Below are 20,083 nucleotides of genomic sequence, written 5' to 3'. Positions count from 1 at the left end.
ACTCTTGTGAAATCATAAATTATTTAAGCAGAGTACCTACCACTAAGGACTTGAGCATGTATGAGCGATAAGGTGGATTCTCAGAGCAGAGATTCAGCAGTGAGACAGGCTTATGGCACAGGGAGATGTGTTCTATTAGACAACTGTATTTTCCCCTTAATTATATACATACATATGTATATACATATGTATACGTATATGTATATATAAATAGAATTCTTAGTTATTTTAAGCACATGTACAAGGATAATTATTAGCACAGGCTATTTAACTCACTTTTAAAACGTGTAAAACATTATTGTAGGGTTGGGTCTTGATTTGTTCCCCATGACACTGTTGGTAGTTTAGGGGCCAAATTAAAGAAAGACATCTCATTCTAGTGCTTGAGGCTCAGAAACTGGAAAAAGGGGTAACTAGGTCAAGTAGCGCTCTCAGAGCCTCACAGAAGAGCATCCGAAGCAAGGGCCTCCTTCTAGTTGACTTGTGCCAAGGGGAAAGAGAAGCGGAGTCTGCCTTCTGAGTCCAGAAAGGGGTTTTGTTAACATGGAGTTGCTCAGCGCCCTTCATAAATATTCCTCTGGCTGAGGGTTCTACGCTGGCATAGGGTTGGTTCCCTCTTCTTTTCCGAGGTGGCGAGTATCTCTTCCTTTGCCAAGATGGCGGCTCCAGAATCCTCTGGAGGCGGCCTCCGTAGATAGTCTCCGAACAAGAGGCTTGCTGAAAGCCTATTTCTTTCCTTTCACACTAGAAAACGCACAGGGAACCGTTTACCCTTCAGAACCGAGGAAGAACGGCTTAGGCTACCCGCGATCGCGAACCTTTGCCAAGATGGTGGCCGCGGGGCCGGGCTGGCGTCACTGTACCCTACCAAGATGGCGGCGGGCAGCTTCCGGGACGCGCTTCCCCAATCGTCTTCAAGATGTCAGAGCAGAGGCGGCTGCCGTCAGTCCAAGCGCGGCGGGAGGACAGAGAGTGGCTGTGGCCGAGCGCCCGAGCAGGATTAGGTGGAGCTGCGGCAGCCCCCGCCCTTGTCAGGAGCTGGCAAGCCATGTCACCTGTGGGGGCGCAAAAGTTACCTCCCCAAACCCTAAAGCCACACAGCACAACCTTTCCCCGAGTCACAAAAATAATCTGTGCCGCACAAGGTAGGAGGCTCTGTCCAAGCATCGCCCAAGCCTTCCCGACGCGGCGAGCTAGGGAAGGGAGCTGGGGCGGGGGCTTCCCTCGCCCCACGGCCCTCTCCTCTCTCAGGACGGGCCACGTGTTTCCTTCCCCTCGGACTGAGGGGGAAGCTTGTAACAGGAACAGCTGTAGGGAGTTGAACGCTGGCATTTTAAAGCTGCCCGTATTTTGTTTTATTTGTAGGGGCTGGGGTCCCATGAACGTGATAGGGTGAGCAACGCATAGAGTCGAGGGCAGCAAATGTCAAGATTCGGGGGGTGGGGCCTGCATCGGGAACTTGGACTCGGGCCCTGGCCGGGGTGGAAGGAGAGGTCAGGAGTTTGGGGAGGGGGGGGCATACTTCGCCAGCAAGTTACTATTTCGCCTGCAACTTGCTTTTAGGACTGCCACCCCTGCTTTCCTTAATCACAATAATAAATGTGCAAAGAAATCCAGCTCGCTGGAGGTTTTGCGTTTGGCGTGCAACTTGCTTCGAGTGTGAGCGCAATGGGCGGGAGAGGTGGGGGTTGAACTTGGCAGGCGGCGCCTCCTTCTGCCGCCGCCGCCGCCTCGCAGACTCGGGGAAGAGGGTGGGGGACGGTCGGGGCGCGGGGGAGGGTGGGTTCTGCTTTGCAACTTCTCTCCCAGTGCGAGAGCACGGCTGCGGCAGCTGAAGACCCGGCGCCCAGACGATGCGGTGGTGGGGGACCTGCCGGCACGCGACTCCCCCCGGGCCCAAAGTACGTATGCACCGACCCCCGCTCTCCAGTCCCCTCCCTGAAGCCTCCTCAGAGGGCGTGTCTGGCCGCCCGGCCCCGAGCGCGGCGGAGACGCTGCGGCACCGTTTCCGTGCAACCCCGTAGTCCCTACCGAAGTGACACACTTCACGCAACTCGGCCCGGGGGCGGCGGCGCGGGTCACTCGCGCAGCGCTGCCGCGGGCGGCGCCTCGACTCCTCTGGCCCGCCCGCTATCACCCGCAGGGGCACTGGCGGCGCTTGCCGCCGAGGGGCAGAGCGAGCTCCCGAGTGGGTCCGGAGCTGCGGAGCTGGGCGGGGGCGGGAAGGAGGTAGTGAGAAGAGAAACTGGAGAAACTCGGTGGCCCTCCTAACGCCGCCCCAGAGAGACCAGGTCGGCCCCCGCCGCCGCCGCCCTGTCTTTTTCCTGGGGAGTTGGGGGCGGGGGACGAAGCGCAGCGCGCCCAGCTGGGCTGCCACTCCGGGGGCCGCGGGCGTGCAGGCGCCGTCGGGGCCGGGGTGGCGGGGCCAGCGCGGAGGGCGTGGGGGCAGGGACCGCGGGCGCCCCTGCAGTTGCCAAGCGTCGCCAACAGGTTGCATCGTTCCCCGCGGCCGCCGCGCGGCCCCTCGGGCTGGGAGCGGCCGGGGGTGGAGTGGGAGCGCGTGTGTGCGAGTGTGTGCGCGCCGTGGCGCCGCCTCCACCCGCTCCCCGCTCGGTCCCGCTCGCTCGCCCAGGCCGGGCGGCCCTTTCGCGTGTCCGCGCTCCCTTCCCTCCGCCGCCGCCTCCTCCATTTTGCGAGCTCGTGTCTGTGACGGGAGCCCGAGTCACCGCCGGCCCGTCGGGGACGGATTCAGTGGGTGGAAGGAGACGCCGCAGCCGGAGCGGCCGAAGCAGCTGGGCGCCGGGACGGGGCACGCGCGCCCGGAAGCCCGGACCCGCGGAGCCCGGCGCGGGGCGGAGGGCTGTCTTGTCAGCTGGGCGATGGGAGACTTTCTTAAATAGGGGCTCTCCCCCCACCCATGGAGAAAGGGGCGGCTGTTTACTTCCTTTTTTTTAGACAAAAATATTTCCCTCCTGCTCCTTCTGCGTTCACACGCTAAGTTGTTTATCTCTGCTGCGGCAGGAGCTGCGGACGGTGGCGGGCGAGCGGCTCCTCTGTCAGAGGTAAGAAGCGGGGAGGGGAGGGGGCCGGGGCGCGCTCACTCCGACGAGGTGCCGCTGGGACCGGAGACGACTCGGGGGCCGCCGCGGGAGCCTACAAACTTTTATTAGCCTCGGGGAGTGGGGGTGGGGGGCTGGCGAGGGCCGGGCGACGGTGACGAAAGGGCAGCGCGCGGGTGACAGCGCTGGCTTCTTCCTCTCCCTCTGCCGGCGTCCCCTGCCCAGGCCGAGGGGAGGAACCTGAGCTCGGACGGCGAGCGGAGCCTTGTCGAACTGCCGGTGGTTTCGAGCCTCTCATTCCCCGACGGGAACTCTGGCCTCTTTTCTCCCCCCGAATGTCCCCTTTCCTTCCAAGGGGCCGCCCGACACCCGTTTTCGTGGTGAACGCTAAACCGCGTCTGAATTCTACTCGCTCGAATATTTGCACTCCACCCCGGCGCGCCCGAGCGCGAGCCCGGGCTCTGGGGAGGCCCCGTCGCGCCTGGCTTGGGGAGGGCGTGCAGGGCGTGTGAGAGTACACACGCGGGGGGCTCACAGCTTGCAACTTGGAGACTCCGGCAGGGGCTGGCGTTATCTGGTGGAAGTGGGCGTGTCGGAGAGAGAACTCAACAGGTCTGGACATATTTCTCTTTTAACCTCGCACTTCCCCCCCCCCCCGCACCCCAAGGGCTTGCTCTTTAGCGTTTGTTGTCAATTCGCGCCTGAGGTTTCTAAGTGGCCCCTTTTAGAAAAAGACTCCCTGTAACCGTAATAGTTTTCTGTTGCGATTTTTGACAAGTGCTAGTGTGACGTTTGGGGTTGCAGACTTGATAATTGCAACCTTGTAATACCACTTAAGACCCTCTGGCATGGTTCATTAGGGCCGATTAATGTGGCTGGGTTATTTGCAACTTAAACTGGGGGATAATGTCGCTTGAGGGAGCGTTTTCGTTTTAGGAAGTATTGTTTTGGTTTCGGGTTTGAAGGCAGCTGTCAGAAAACGGTATGGAAATTCATTGGGCTCCATTTGATACCTCGTGTTTAGAGATCGTTATCACCTCAGATAAACAGGGCAGAGGGTGGGGAGATAAGCAGTTTACCCTCAAGATTTGTAGTGGCAAGTCCACACCCCTCTCTCTACCTTCATATTCACTTTTCAGTGAGGGCCAGTGACATTTATGTTGCCTAACGTCATCGTGTAGGAAAAGTTTGCTTTTATTGGGCGGGATTTGACTATACTGTCCCAAATGTGCTTCTCAGTCTTAGTCCATCTCTTAAAACACCCTGATTAACGATATCCTAACAGTCTTATTCTCTTGAGAATAGGCTGAGAATTGGGATAGGTGAAGGTTTGACAGGTGAAGGCAGAGAAAATTATTTTGAACATTTATACTGGATACCGTTGTACCTGAATTTGTATGAATGTGATTTTACGATTCCATGTTTTTCCATTTTTCGATATTTCGATATTTGTTTGGAAAGGAAAGAACTTGGAGATGTAATAGCATTTCATATTGAGGATCTCAAGCAATGTAAACAAGTGTAGCTTAATCTACATGGTTTTGTGAGTTATGATAAGGGTCAACTATAAGTTATTTAACAATGTAGTGAGAAGCTACTACACCTTGTCTTCTGCTCTTTAAAATCTAAATTTTAGTTGACCTATATAATGTGTATCTCATTTCATATATTCAAAATTTGGAGGTAGGCACATGCAGTCAGAAGTATGGGTTAAAAAGCCTTTTCCCAGCCTGTCGGAAGATAAGCAGATCAGCATCGTTTATTTTTCAAAGAAAATGTGCATGGTTCACCAGTTGGTTGTACTTAAAGGTTTGGATGTGTGAGTAGCTGGTAGGAGGGAAATTTGGAAGTAATTAGGGATTGAGAATTCTAGCATAGTATTTATCAAATGTTATATGTATTGGTTCTCAGAAAAGCAAACAGCTTTGATTGAAAAGAGGTAGGAATTTTAATGATCACACTTCCTTTTTTTTTTGAAATTAAATACTTTGACATCAACTTGAACCTTTAGAATAATCAGATGTAATGAATTATAATGTTTGTGATTAACAAAGCTACACGTTCAGTGAGTGGCAGGATGAATAGCCAAGCTTCGTTCGATACAATTTTGCCCTCAGCTGTGCAAATGGACTGCATTGTACTTTTAAATGTGGCACGCTGAATGGGAGCAGGAGACATGGCTTTTTATTCTGAAAGATAGAAATTACTCTTTTGGTAACAAAGAATTTGATTCGGAGTTAACTAAAAGGTTCATTTAACAAGCTGTCTCTTACTAATCAGATCAGGAAGATAATGTGACTTTAGAGTTTATGATGTTTTCCCCCGTTTTTGTTTTTTGTTTTGTAGTTGATATTCACTGATGGACTCCAAAGAATCATTAACTCCTAGTAGAGAAGAAAACCCCGGCAGTGTGCTTGCTCAGGAGAGGGGAAATGTGATGGACTTCTATAAAACCCTAAGGGGAGGAGCTACTGTGAAGGTTTCTGCATCTTCACCCTCACTGGCTGTCGCTTCTCAGTCCGACTCCAAGCAGCGAAGACTTTTGGTTGATTTTCCAAAAGGCTCAGTAAGCAATGCGCAGCAGCCAGATCTCTCCAAAGCAGTTTCACTCTCAATGGGACTGTATATGGGAGAGACAGAAACAAAAGTGATGGGAAATGACCTGGGATTCCCACAGCAGGGCCAAATCAGCCTTTCCTCGGGGGAAACAGACTTAAAGCTTTTGGAAGAAAGCATTGCAAACCTCAATAGGTCGACCAGTGTTCCAGAGAACCCCAAGAGTTCAGCATCCTCTGCTGTGTCTGCTGCCCCCACAAAGAAGGAGTTTCCAAAAACTCACTCTGATGTATCTTCAGAACAGCAAAATTTGAAGGGCCATACTGGCACCAACGGCGGCAATGTGAAATTGTATACCGCAGACCAAAGCACCTTTGACATTTTGCAGGATTTGGAGTTTTCTTCTGAGTCCCCAGGTAAAGAGACGAATGAGAGTCCTTGGAGATCAGACCTGTTGATAGATGAAAACTGTTTGCTTTCTCCTCTGGCGGGAGAAGACGATTCATTCCTTTTGGAAGGAAATTCGAATGAGGACTGCAAGCCTCTCATTTTACCGGACACTAAACCCAAAATTAAGGATAATGGAGATCTGGTTTTGTCAAGCCCCAATAATGCAACACTGCCCCAAGTGAAAACAGAAAAAGAAGATTTCATCGAACTCTGCACCCCTGGGGTAATTAAGCAAGAGAAACTGGGCACAGTTTACTGTCAGGCAAGCTTTCCTGGAGCAAATATAATTGGTAATAAAATGTCTGCCATTTCTGTTCATGGCGTGAGTACCTCTGGAGGACAGATGTACCACTATGACATGAATACAGCATCCCTTTCTCAACAGCAGGATCAGAAGCCTATTTTTAATGTCATTCCACCAATTCCTGTTGGTTCTGAAAATTGGAATAGGTGCCAAGGTTCTGGAGATGACAACTTGACTTCCTTGGGGACTCTGAACTTCCCTGGTCGAACGGTTTTTTCTAATGGCTATTCAAGGTAAGATCAGTGTTTTTCTGTTTCTTAAGAATGGTACATTTAAGATAGATTAATAGATGTAAATCTTCATTGATTTGTATGTGTCCTCTGAAGATTCGTGTGCTTTTTTATATGAATAAGTTTAAGTGGCCTTTTGAAAGTAGAAAGGGTAGACAACCTAAGTAACATCTGTACGTCACCATTTCAGTTTTTTTCCTTAAATACTGGTATTCAGTATCCCATTGGCCAATGGTGAGGATTTTATTTAACATTTTAAAAATAATATTGCTCATTAACAGATAAGGAAAAATTATATAAATTCAGGAGAGTATAGTGTCTCAATACCATATTTTGTTGTGCATGTTCATTCAGCTGTTTTAGAATATGTTCTTATATTACAATAAATGATACCCTTACTTACATAGTCAAAAGTTGTGCTGCCTTATTTGTAAATTTGTTAAGTGTTAGCTTGAGATTAACGGGTTAAAAGCAGAAGTACCAACAAAGAGCCCTGTTCTTCAAACTGAATCTTCTGTTAAAGGATTTGAGTTTTGAAATTGCTAAAGCAATGCAGTGAACAGTGTACCAGATCATAGTATTAGACACAGGTCTTGCTCACAGGGTTCTTGCCCTAAAGTAGACAAGTTATGTCTGCCGATCAATCTCTTTAATAGAGGAATTTGTGCCAACATGGTGCAAAACAAAATTTTACTTTCAAATGTTCCTGTTCTCAAGTAGATAACTGATGGCCAAAATTGTTAAGCTTCAATTTTCAGCTATCATTTGATTTTTCTCTTTTTTTATACTCATTTATAAGCATACTGATATTTCTGTCTGACCCAAAAAGGTCAGAAAATGGAATTATCAGAAGAAAGTTCTAAAGGTAGACATATGTGTTGGTAGGGGTTAATTTCTCTACCTTGTAACCTCATTCCCAATTCAGATAAATGCTAGGTTTTATATCCATTTTAGGTGTGACGGAAAATACAAAAATGTGGATTGTAGTGACACAAGATTGATTAATCAGCAGTTTTTTTAAAAAAGAAGACATAGTAGATAGAATGATTTATTTGTATGTAACCATTGAAGTTTTTTCTGAAATGTTAATGATATTCATCGTTCCCATTAACTTGTTATTCAGATTTTTGAAAATACTTTTTCTATGAAAGCTATCCGTAACCCTGAGGATCTCTTTCTTTCCTCTTCACGTAGGAAGTTCTTGTTAGGGAAATAATTTAGACTTAGATTTAGGGTATGTTCTGTTCTTCTAAAAGGCTTAGGTGTCAAAAAAACAAACAAACAAAAAACCCTTGGTTCTTACGATTAATGCGAACTGCTTCCTAATCTATTGTTTAAATAATTATCTTTTATTTAGAAGAACACTACTTCAACCTGAGTTGAAAGTTTAAAATGTTTTCAGTAAGGAGATTTAAGATGTTTCTTACTGCATAAACTGTTGTGTTTTAAATGCTAAAAGACATGCTGTGTTTTAAAATTTTCAATTGCAAATTTTTGGCAATAGAATTCACATACTTGGTTTTCTTAAAAGAGTTAAGTATGGTTGATTTGACTAAGCTATCTGTAGGAAACTCTTAAATTGATTTATAAAACGTAATTATACAAAGAAAAATAAAACATCTTAGGAAACTCTTGGGGATTAGTAATGGATTTTGTCCTGATAATCATCATGCATGGTTTTCATTTTCGTTACTATAAAGAAAAGGCATGGGACAAAACTTACTTTCCATTTGCTATGAACTTTTAAACCCTATAAAATCTGGGATATAGAGTATAAGTAGGTGAACATAGTTACTCTTAAATCACTGAAGGTGATTTTAATGCTTTAACTTTTATGGTACTTTATGACATAAAGCATCTTCATGTATTTTTAATTTGGGCCCCATAACCTTATGGAGGTAGTAGGCAAGGCAATGATGATGCTGCTCTTTAGAAGTTCTTTAATATCGAATGAAATGATTATTTTTATGCCAGTCTGTGATTGGGAAATATAATCAGTAGTCTGTGTCCTAACAAGAAGGTAAAATACTTTATACAGGGTATTTTGTTAATATTTGAAGATTTTATACCTTATGGCATTGACTTAGCACTGGGAACTATGATTACCCAAAACAAAGCTTCATCCAAATAAATTGAAACAGTGTTTCTTTTAAACCATCATTGAATTAGTCTATTGTTTCCAAACAACAGCCCTGATATAGCTAAAATTAGTTGCTTTTTCTTTTCTATATGTTACATGACTCTAGCCAAACATTTACTATGACCAGCGGCCCTGAGTGGTCAGCAAATAATCAACACATTGAGACCACAACTTGATTGAATACTGACCTTCTGACTTTACATAGAAAAATATTAAATGCCACTAATAACTTGAATTCCTTTTAAATTAAAAAAAATTAGAAATTGCAATTTGACTTTTTAAAATGCCACCTAAAATTGTTTTTATCGGAATGCTTAAAAAAAAAAAATCCTCACTTTATTCTCTGGGGGTGGGAAGAGGCAATTCCTTCCTTCCACCACAACATTGAATTATCACATAAAATTGTAAAATTATGAATATTATGATTGAGTTTAGTAAAGCATTTTCTTTTTAAGTTCATTTATAGTAAAACAAGAGAAACCTTATTGATTCTCAAAATCTGTTCTGTAAGTAAAACAAACTAGCCATTCTAACTTAATATGCTTTTAAAAATACTGAAATTCAGTACGTTTAGCATAAACTTACTGACGAAGGCACATTTCTGCATTATTTGATTTTCAGCCTTGTTTCATTTAAGCATTAATGGCAGAGGTAGAGAAAAGAAATGGTTTTAGGTGGTATTAGAGCTTTTATTGGGATTATGTTGAAATTTTAGTGTTAAAAAATTGTTCGTATCCTGAACGGAGGGATTATTGGAGAGAATGAATGATGTTGGATGAACTTGTAAATTCAGTCTTCAGCAGAGTCTAGGGCTCTGATGATTGGCACTTAATGAAGCTACTAAAATTTATGTAGATTTTAATGTCTCAATCGCATCTGTATCTAATTTCATAAAAGTAATGAAATTGAAGACCTGTACAGATACAGAATGAGTGAAGCAAATTCTGCTAACATCGTGTTGAATGCTTTCTCAGAAAAAGAGGAAATATAAAGAGAAGAGATTTGAGTATGATTTACCCCCTCCCCCATGGATACTTGCTTTACTTCCTACCTTTTTTCTTTTCCTTCTAAAGATTCTGGCAATGGGTATTTCAGTGTTTTTTAAGCTTAATATTTCTGGTATTCATTTATGTAAAGTGATTTCTGAATGTTAAAGGAGATTTCCTTTTAAATATTTATTTTTAGCCTTATGATGAGAATCTTATTTTTTAAATCTATAACTTGTTATGACTATATGATTAGTAAAAGAAAAGCTTTTAAAACACGCTGTGTATTCAGGTGTGTCATTTTAGTGTGGAATGACTAATACAGAAATATGTGACTAGCATGTGGTCAGATTTTATTGAAAATACTTGTGATGTTTCTATGGCTGTTCCCCTTATATTTTTATAATTGGTAACATAATTCATATGCTATTTTGGTTTTGTCTATTTGTGTTACATATATTTTAGTCTGACCACTTTTGCTGTTTATTTAATGTTTATACATTTTATGAAAGAATTATTCTGAAATATACCTTGCGTAAATGTAGGTTAAATGCAAATTATATTAATAGTGAAATGAATATGTGGGTAGAGATCACTTTAGGGGCCTTTTGAGATTTAGTGAAGGAAAGATTGGATCAAAAAGGTTTACTTCAATGTGACTGCCTAATGTGAAAGTCAGAACATCTGCATTAATTGGTTAGTTACATAAATCTTAGTCCACTCTGGCCTACAGGTGCTTGAAACAGACCAGGAAATCTTAATTTACATTAAGTTTAGACTAGGTCTGAGGCATAGTTCTTAAAGCACATTCTTTTTTACTTTAATGATTATACCTAATTTTAATTAGCAGTGAGTTCTCATTATGTGCTACTACTTATGTGGGCAAATTAAATAAGCAAAATAGATTTGTGCTGAATCGCATTTACCCTTCTGAGGACATCCTGGTAATATTTTCATCAAGAGTAATTGTGTAATGCAGTATTTACAGGTATTTGCCAGATTAATAGGCACTTGTTTTCATATTTCTGAGTCATGAAAAATACACATTGGTGATTCCTATTGCATAAAGAGTGTTCAAGAAATATTTTGTTGCATTAAGCTATAACTACAAAAAAAATCAATTATTTATTGACCTTTACAGAGAATTTTTAAAAGCCCATGCTCTCCTTATTTCTGCAGCTTCAGGGAGCCAACTGCTCTTATTTTCTTCTGGCATATTCTATTAATACTTGGGTTTTGTATTTTTCAAATAATAAAATATTCCTATTAGGAATTAAAAAAGAAAAGATCTACTAAGCGTTCCCTTCCCCTTTGGATTATGTGTGATCATTTCTATGCTAAACTAGATTAGGGTGTGACTTGTGATGGTGATCTTTGTTCATTTTACATATTAAGAAAGAAATAGAATTTTATCGCAGTTCAAAATTAGTTGGAGACAGTGATTTTAACCCCCAAACACCTAATTTTGACAGGTTGCTTTCTTTATTCCTCAGTACCGTTGTAAATGTCTCTAAATACAGAATTTCCAGTGGAGTTCATGAATTAATTGGTAGTGGAAGGTGAAGAGGGAGGAGCAACAGAGATGTGCAGTGCTATGGATAAGTTTAGGAATATCAAGATCAGTTCTGAAAACTAACAGTTTGGATCAACTGTCATGAATTAGAGGTTTAAGAAGAGAAAAATTTAGGGCTATATTTAGGCACAAGGAAATGCATTAATCAGGATTACAATTTAGCTTCTTTTATTTGAGGTAGAAATCTAAAACTAATCATGGCTATATAATACTAATTGTTGAGTTATGTTGTTTCTTACTTTGCATTATTACCGAAAAAGGATAAAATGCACATTTTACTTTTAGATTATTTTAGGTAAGATTAAGTTCATATTTGTCCCATTTTCATTTAAGCTGCTGTTTAATAAATGAAAATCTAATGACTTGAATGTAGTCGACCTGATGTCTTAATGTTGATATAATCATTTCATATTTCATAGTGCCCTTTTACAGCCATTGTCAACTGACTGGAGAGCAACCTTTTTCTTTGGTAATATATTTCTATGGGTTATGTATTTTTTCTGCTGGAATATTGAGAAAATTAATTTTTCATAATACTTATGTAGAATAAATTATGGGGTTCTGCAAGTGCTAGACAGTCACTTAAACTATATTGCAATACATTCCTTAAATTCAATATTTTGAATGAAAATGTGTTATCCCCTAATTTTATCCCTAGGATAATTTAAATATTAATTACATCCCAATAGAGCTGCATGCTTAAACATACTTTTTCAGAGTAACCCAAGTATTAATTTTGAGTGCTTCAAAATAATTTTTCTTTTTAGCAAGTTTCAACAAGATTAATAGTGTTTATAATGCAGCAAGTTCAGTGAAATTACCTGTTGTTTTAGAATCTGTTTTTCATTCACACTGTAGGGTACCAAAAATATATATAAGGGGGAAAAAGGTTTAATGATATGATTAGTTGTAAATGTTTACACATTATCTTACCTTGAATTTTTATTTTTGTAAAAAAATAATTTGAGAGTTCAATAAGTATGCAGTGTTTAAGATACACAGTTTGTTGCAAAAAGTGTTAACTTACTATTTCTTTTTACAATAAAATTAGCCTTTATTCTAGTTGATTTCATAATTGTCCATAATATTTAGCCGTGGCTATTATGAAAGTGTATTTGATAGCCAGATTTTGAAAGCTATTGTGAAAGGATGCAATTCAGTACATGATTTATTATTTCATGCTGGTTGGGGCAATGCTGTGACTTATGACCTTATGATTGTCACATGCTGAACACTAAAGCTCTACCAGTTTGTTATGGACACTTTTACTTTGTTATTGTTTTAATGTTTTCTTTTGTCATTACTGAGGATAAGAGCTTCCTTAATTTTAAGACTATTTAAATTTCAGATTTTCCTTTTTTATTTTTTTAACCCTTAAGTCCCTTCCAAAGAATTTGATTTAGTTATTCAGTAGTAGAAACAGAAGAAAAATACTCAACTAAAAGTCCAAAGCCCTAGTTTCTAATGCTAAGGGAGACAGTCTGTGGCCTCAAACTAGGTACTTTGGAGTCAAAAATACTTTCTTTACAACTGTGAATTGTTTTCAAAACTTGTGTGTGTGTTTCTAAAATTCCAAAATCCTTTTAATGCATCAATTTGATGAGGGAAGTAATTAGGGTAGGGAATGGTATTATAAAGTTAGTTCTTTGACATTTTCTTTATAGATTATCAAGTGTAAGACAAATAGATGTGAATACAGATTTGGGGTTTTTATAAGATAAGGATTTAAAATAATGTAGTTGGTGATACATAAAAAATGAACTATTGCTGTTGTTAGCACCCGAGAGGTGGGGCTCTTGGGTTCTCAGAGCTTGTTTTCTATCTTAGGTACAGTTATTTTAGATTAGAACTTAAAAGAACTTGAGAGCTCCCCTAATCCTACCCCCTAATTTTTTCGAATGAGAAATTGAGATCCATAGAAAGTGTTGAGGTAAAGATCACAGAACATTTAATTAGCGGTGTTGCCAGTTTGAATATCTCAATTCTTAGTTATCTAAGTTGCCCGGTAGGCTTCTTTAATTATCTGGGTCTCTTCTAGACATTTGAAACAAATAGTCGATTGACATAATACAGACTAGCCACATACTTTGTAAGAGTTACTTTTGACTCATTTAGATTTTTAAAATATACAGTGTCTATATTCTTCCCTATACATTTTGTTAACCTATTTTTCCCTAATAATGATTAAGCACCAATTATGTGATAGCACTATGCTAAGCACTTTGCATGCATTCATTTCGTTTAAATCTCAACTCTGTGAAAGTTTTTATTCTAGTTACCGTATTGTCTTGATTCTGTCAATATCCATGTAGCACAGAAGGCAGCAGTTATTTACCTTAATTTTACAAATGTGAAAACTAGAGGCATTTTAAGAGAAAAAGAGAAAAGAATAGCCAGGAAACCTTAATACTTACCTGAAGGGAAATATTTAATATTGGGTATGTTAGTTCCTCATGTATCTTTAATAATTTTTGTCAACAGCGAATCTTTAAATAAAATATAAGGGATCAGACCCTTACTCTCCTGCATATATTTGTAAAGTCACTTACTGCTTTTTGTCACAGTTTCAGTTTCTTTAAAATACGGTGTTTTTACCTGACAGGATTTGTGCATGTATGTTTACTTTGAAAATTAAAAAGCATTATAAAAATGCAAGGTGGAATTTTTAAAGCTCTGCCAAGTTCACTTAGCTTAAACCAGTACGACTCTCATTGGCTAAAGTACATTATGACATCTGTGACTGTGGTGTAGGTATTTCCTATAATCAAGAATCTTTTAGGGTCTGCTACATGCAATCCCTGAAGGGTCATGAATTGCAGTTTCATGAAGACTACTGTATTTTAAAGCCTTCAAATGCCAAGGTAGTATCTTTACAATGATTTTTTTTTTCAGTTTTATTTTTTTGAAAGTGCCTTCAATGAAGTGTTCAGTGGATTTTGTTGAGGGATATGAAGTATGCCATCTAAATAATAGCCATAGTGATAACTCCACCCACATTGTTATATTTTTATTAATAAATGCTAGAGTATTCTCTTTCTGGTATTTCCTATTCTGATGTTTTTGTGTAATCAAGTATGCAAAGATTCTTTTTCATTAGAAACCTTAATTTGCCTGAAAATGGGAATGAAGTAAGATTTAAAATTTTTTTACATTTATTACATTTATTGAAGCTGTCTGAAAAAGCTCTTGAGTATGTTGAATACCAAAATTTATCCTAACTGCATAAATTTGGGAGAATTGTGAAACTTGACTGCACTTACTTTTTTTCTTTATTGATCAAGTGGTTGAAAAAAACTTCAGTTAAATAAATTGAATGTATTAAACTGAAGTTATAAAAGCAGAGGCAAGCATAGAATTATTAAACGGCAGTTTAAATTGGTAAACATACCGATGTAGAACCTAAGTTTGTAGGCAGCTTTCTTAGATGGAAACTTAAAAAAAAAATTTAATTAGAACATTATGTGAAATTTGTCATCTGGAATTCAGCTGGGTTTATTAAGGATAAAGTGTATAAAATAGATTGATTTTTTTTTCTTTAAACAGAATACCCAAAATAAATATTCTAAATTTCCACCTTGGGAGGCTATATACATTGCTCCTCTTTGAAACTGCCTTCAGAACCACCTTGTAAGCCATAAAAGAAAACTGGACTCATTGCACTATAGTAACACCTAACTGTTCTTGCTCAAAGAAAATGTATTTATTCCTAACCCTTATTTGTGTGACTTCAAATCATTTGAGTATTTCCAGATATTTAGAAATTTAATACTTTCTTGAATGATAACATGTATTTTCTTTGAGGGTATTTTAAAAAGCCCACATAGATAATTCTATAGAAAATGTTTAATTCTGTTTTGGATATGCCTGGAATAAGTGAATAGCTTGCCAGGGTGACTATTCTGAAACGGATGATGCTTAGTGGTTAAGTTCTGATTTGTGTTTTCTTTAAGTTATTAAGGAACTTGATGCTAACAGTTTATATATTCCCCCTTCTTGGCATAGTAAAGAAGTAATAGAGACTACTCACCTCTACGCCTGATTTTTAAAATGAGTATTTATGTTTAAGTAAGGTAGGTCTGCTTTTGAGTTGGACTTGAAGGGAACTTGGCAATAGCATATATAATGTAAATATAATGTGAATTCCTACAACAGTCTCCCAAACAGGTTAATTTCCCATTCATACACATTTCCTTTAGTGTATCAGGGAATTAAGTATCTGATTATCAGTATAGCAAGAGCAACTCAAGTATACTAAAATTACTTATGCTTATAAAATAGTTTGAGTTATAGCTACAATATAAAATTCATATATTTTTGACTTTTATTCCTCACAACCTGAAAAAAACCTCTGCGATTACTGATAGTACTTTTAAAAACTAAATGAATTTTGTTACTACTATTTTCTAAATTTAGTCATGTTTACTGTTCAAAAAATGCTAGACTAAAATGGATCCTAATCTTTGAAATGATGAAGACACGTGTAGCGGTGTCAAAAATAGGATATTCATTTTGTAACCATTCTGTTAGTGCTGAAGTTCTTAGAATTTCTTTGTGACAGCAGCCTGCTTAAGAACTTTAAGTTTTTTAGGATTGTACTAAAAGCAAACTGTTTTCTTGGATATTTGTTCTTTCTCCCCAAAAGATGATTTATAAGTTTTCAGAGCTAAGAAATGGGGATGAAGAGCCATTCTAGCATGGCAGGTAATGTTTTACTGCTAACAGATTTTTCTCTACACTGCTTTATTAGCCTTGAACCTCCGACTTTGTTCTGTCAGCTGGGAGGCTGGTAGATTTTCTATTAGGTAGCAAATGCTTCTCATCACTAAACACATATCATGGGCTGGTGTTAGTGCAGTCTGTAGATGGGCACTGCATTTTTAATCAAGAAATGTTTTTGAAGGAAAGAAGAATAGGTGAAGTAATTTCTAACTCAGTATTTTAGGGATGAGTGACCTTTTAATTGATAATGACATTTAACAGAGCTGTACAGTTTTTTGGGGGTCCCACAGACATATTTAAACAAGAAAATAGTAAATAAGCCGGAAGGAAAAGTTATAAAACTATTAAGAAAAAATTGAAAATTCTAAACTTCAATTCTGGTGCCTGGCTAAATTTGATTTTTGTATACCTCGGTGTTTCTCTATGGACACTGGGAAATCAATAAACAGCCTAGCTACGTTATTATGTTCGTAAGTGGAAGAACTAAAGAACTACAAAGACATGTTCTAGGCCAAGAATTCTTGAGATAGATAGAGTGGGAGGTTAACTAGATGATCTCCAAGGTCCTTCTAATCGTGCTTGGCAGCAGCAAGCATTTATCAAGCTAGACACTGGGCATATGGAGATGAAGACGATGAAAATCCCCAGCAGCGTGGAGAGCACTCTGACGATACTCATCCCTGCCTACTCCTCCCTCAATTTGCTTTTTGAAATGTGAGATTGAAGGATCTCAAGCTCCTTCCTGGGAAGACATAACTGAAATTTCATAGAGGAAACTGCATGGATGAATGGGAAACAAGATTTGATTCAACTATTTGGAATAAGAAAAGGGGCAACAAGGAGTATGAAACAAAAGAAAGAAAAGATGGAAAGAATTAGTTGACTAGATGAGGACTGAGTCGATAGGAATGAGCCAACAGGAGACTTCAGCAACTAATGGTTGAAAGTATTATGTGCATGCATATTGTCATCAAATATTACATGATACAAAACAAGGAGAATACATGACTTTCACCATAACCTCAGTTTGTATACCCTAGGTGCAAGATATTTTTTTCTTCTAGTCACTTACAAATATCCTTACTCTCTAGGAGAAATAATCCTCTTTCTGGGCTCCCCAGTGTATAAGCTCAAATCTGAGGAAGTTTTAACTGAAATGTTCTTTCTACAGGTACCCACATAGTTTACTCTCTCACTTAAATGTCAGCTCTGTAAAAGAGATCTCTGACTGCTCTATCTGAAATGGTAGCATCTTTCACATAGTCTTTCCATCTTCTTAACATCATCTATCTAATTGTGTCTTATCTGCTCACCTGCTACAATGTAAGCTCTGTGAGATCAGTGATACTGTCTGCCTTGCTTACTTCTGTATGCCACCATCTAGAATAGTGTCTAGCCTGTAGTAAGACCTCTACAAATACATGTTGAATACCTAAATAAACAAAATTTGACATGTACATCAAAAAGATGTATAGGAATGGATTATATTTCTAATCTTTCCCGAGTAAGAAAAGTGTCAGCGGATACTGAATGAGAGAGATGATAGCCCAGGTTATCTTCCCCAGATAGAAATAAGCCTTAAGACTGACAGGTGTATATGAATACAGAGAGAAGTGTACATAAAGATGTATTTTCAATTGTTGTCAGTCTCTAAATTTGCTTTAAGACTTTGAAATGGATTGCTTCTCATAATTTCTTAAAATAACTCTGGTCTGTTTACCATTGAAAAATTAGACAAGCCAATGTTTGTAAATGAAAGGTTAGAGGGTGTTTTCGTTTGGTTGGTTGGTAAAAGCTTGCTCAACGCAGTAACTTACAGTAAATTATCAGTATAGGAACTTTTGTAGCAGAAGCTTTATGCTTTTCACTTTTATAAGAATTGAGATTGTTTAAGCAGATGAGTCTAATGTATGTTTGTACTGACTTACCTAGAAGGTCAGGCAAGAAATCGGTTTCCTCATTTTTCAAATAAGTGTGTGTGTAATCACTGAGTAAGAGAGGAGGGGTGTCTTATTTTTGCCTGAATTTTCAAAATATCTTTTTTCAGCTTATTTATATTTTAGATTTGATTTATTCTATCTATAGTATATAACAGTCAAAAGGTTGGTAGGATAAGTTCATCTCTTCCACTAAGAGTTATGGGAGAGTTCAACCTAATATGGTTGAACAGTCAGAAAAGACAAAATGACAGTCAGAAAAGAGAAAATGCATGGTAAGAAGGTGTTAGCTCTATAGCAAGAAAATCAGATGAGGTTATTTAAGAATGAACTGCTCTAATGTTGAGGAAAAAAGAGGGGAGGGACAAGGACAGGGCTCTGGAAGGCAACCAAAGAGAACAGCCACAAAAGATAATGAATAGCTGAAGAATTAGGAGACAACAATCTTAAAATGTGGCAGGGAGAGGGTAGTTGTCACATCAACTAGCATAGAAGAGACAGAATAGAATAACATAAATTTATGAGTGATTATTGTTGTTGAAACCAATCCTTCAAACATGAACATTCTCAAAAATCAAAGCCAGGTAAATTAGGGAAATCTTAAATGGCGCAATATTACTAGTAATTCATTTATAATTTTTTTAAAAAGGAACCTTAAATTTGAAATTTAGATGTAATTAAAGCAGATAATAAGAAACATACTTCTGAGACACAAAGACCCTGAGATTTGGTTAAGAGTAAGGTACAAAGGCTGGAAGCCAGAAGGGAATTAAGTTTCTGTTCCCTGAGAAGTCAACACAACAGGAAAAAACTGGCCACACCCTAATTCAAACTCTTACCGCTCTTATCAGTAGTCTCCTAATTCTCTAGTTTTCCTCTCTCCCTTCTTAATTCATTCTGCAGTCTACTGCCAGATTAATCTTCCTAGAACACCACTTTCAGTGTTATTCCCCTGATCAAAAAGTGTTGTGGTTTTGTTGCTCATAGCATAGTGGTTCTCCATCTTTGTACCACAACCCATATGCCAGCTGATAGATGGTGGGTAGCCACAGGAACTGTCCATAACCTTTGGAGGATTTGGCTTATACATAGTCTTTTATCCAAGAAAGCATATCTGAGTGTAAGTGAGCATTATAGGGATAGTCTTTGAATCGACTCTTTTTAAAATTTATTCTTCTTTTTGCAAATGCCCCTTAGAATTTACAGAAATAATGTGTTTATTCCGTCAGTAAAATACCCCAAAATGTTAATAAACTTATTTCCATTACCTCTCCTTTCCTATTTCTTCCTGCACATCTCCCCTTATTCTCCACATATCTTTGTAATTATATAAGCATAAACAGAGACATATATGATATTTTCTGGGTTGCTTGCCTTTAAATAAAATAATGGGATTATCTTATACCCTTTTGTCTGCAGCTTGCTTTTCTCACCTAACAAGTACACCTTGGACATCCTTCCAGGTCAACAGATGCGGATCCCATTCTTTTAAATAGTTATACGATATTCTATTCAGGTGGTGTCATGATTTTTGCCACTACAAACAAGTTTCTAATAAACACCCTTTTCTATGTATTCTTTACAAATAGCAACTTTTTTCCTAAGCATAGATGATATGGTTTGGCTCTGTGTCCCCACCCAAATCTCATCTCAAATTGCAATCCCCACATATCAGGGGAGGGCCCTGGTGAAAGGTGAGTGAATCATGGAGGCAGACTTCTCCTTTGCTCTTCTCATGATAGTGAGTTCTCATGAGATCTGGTTGCTTGAAAATGTGTGGCACTTCCCTCTTCACTCACTGTCTCTCCTACCCTGCCATGTGAAAACATGCTTTCTTTGCCTTCCACGGTGAGTGTAAGTTTCCTGAGTCCTCACAGTCATGCTTCCTGTTAATCCTGTGGAACTATGAGTCAGTTGAACCTCTTTTCTTTATAAGTTACCCAGTCTCAGGTAGTTCTTTATAGCACTGTGAAAATGGATTAGTACAGAAAATTGGTACCAGGACAGTGGGGCATTGCTATCAAGATACCTGAAAATGTGGAAGCAACTTTGTAACTGGGTAATGGGCAGAGGTTGCAATGGTTTGGAGGACTCAGAAGAAGACAGGAAGATGAGGGAAAGTTTGGAAC

The 20,083-nt window shown here is 39.4% G+C and overlaps 1 protein-coding gene across 7 annotated transcripts in view; it reads left to right on the top strand.

The window, feature by feature from the left end:
• The first annotated feature begins 1,693 nt into the window (after positions 1-1,693).
• NR3C1 (nuclear receptor subfamily 3 group C member 1) overlaps positions 1,694-20,083 on the top strand; it is a 122,010-nt gene continuing 103,620 nt past the window's right edge. Inside the window, exons 1-3 of one of the 7 annotated variants that reach the window (XM_030926996.1) lie at positions 1,795-1,901; positions 3,022-3,062; positions 5,406-6,602. In XM_030926996.1, coding sequence (XP_030782856.1) covers positions 5,419-6,602 — 1,184 coding nt within the window. In that variant the 5' untranslated portion in view covers positions 1,795-1,901; positions 3,022-3,062; positions 5,406-5,418. Of the gene's footprint in view, positions 1,902-2,036; positions 2,292-2,588; positions 3,063-3,277; positions 3,672-5,405; positions 6,603-20,083 lie in introns of those variants that run through there. The other 6 variants (XM_030926997.1, XM_010388279.2, XM_010388283.2 and 3 more) reach the window with 6 other exon arrangements.

Source organism: Rhinopithecus roxellana, chromosome 3 (assembly GCF_007565055.1).
Source record: "Rhinopithecus roxellana isolate Shanxi Qingling chromosome 3, ASM756505v1, whole genome shotgun sequence".
In the NCBI taxonomy this organism is placed as follows: Eukaryota; Metazoa; Chordata; class Mammalia; order Primates; family Cercopithecidae; genus Rhinopithecus; species Rhinopithecus roxellana.
Note: the sequence above shows the minus strand (reverse complement) of the source record. Positions and strands in the feature narration are given on the sequence as shown.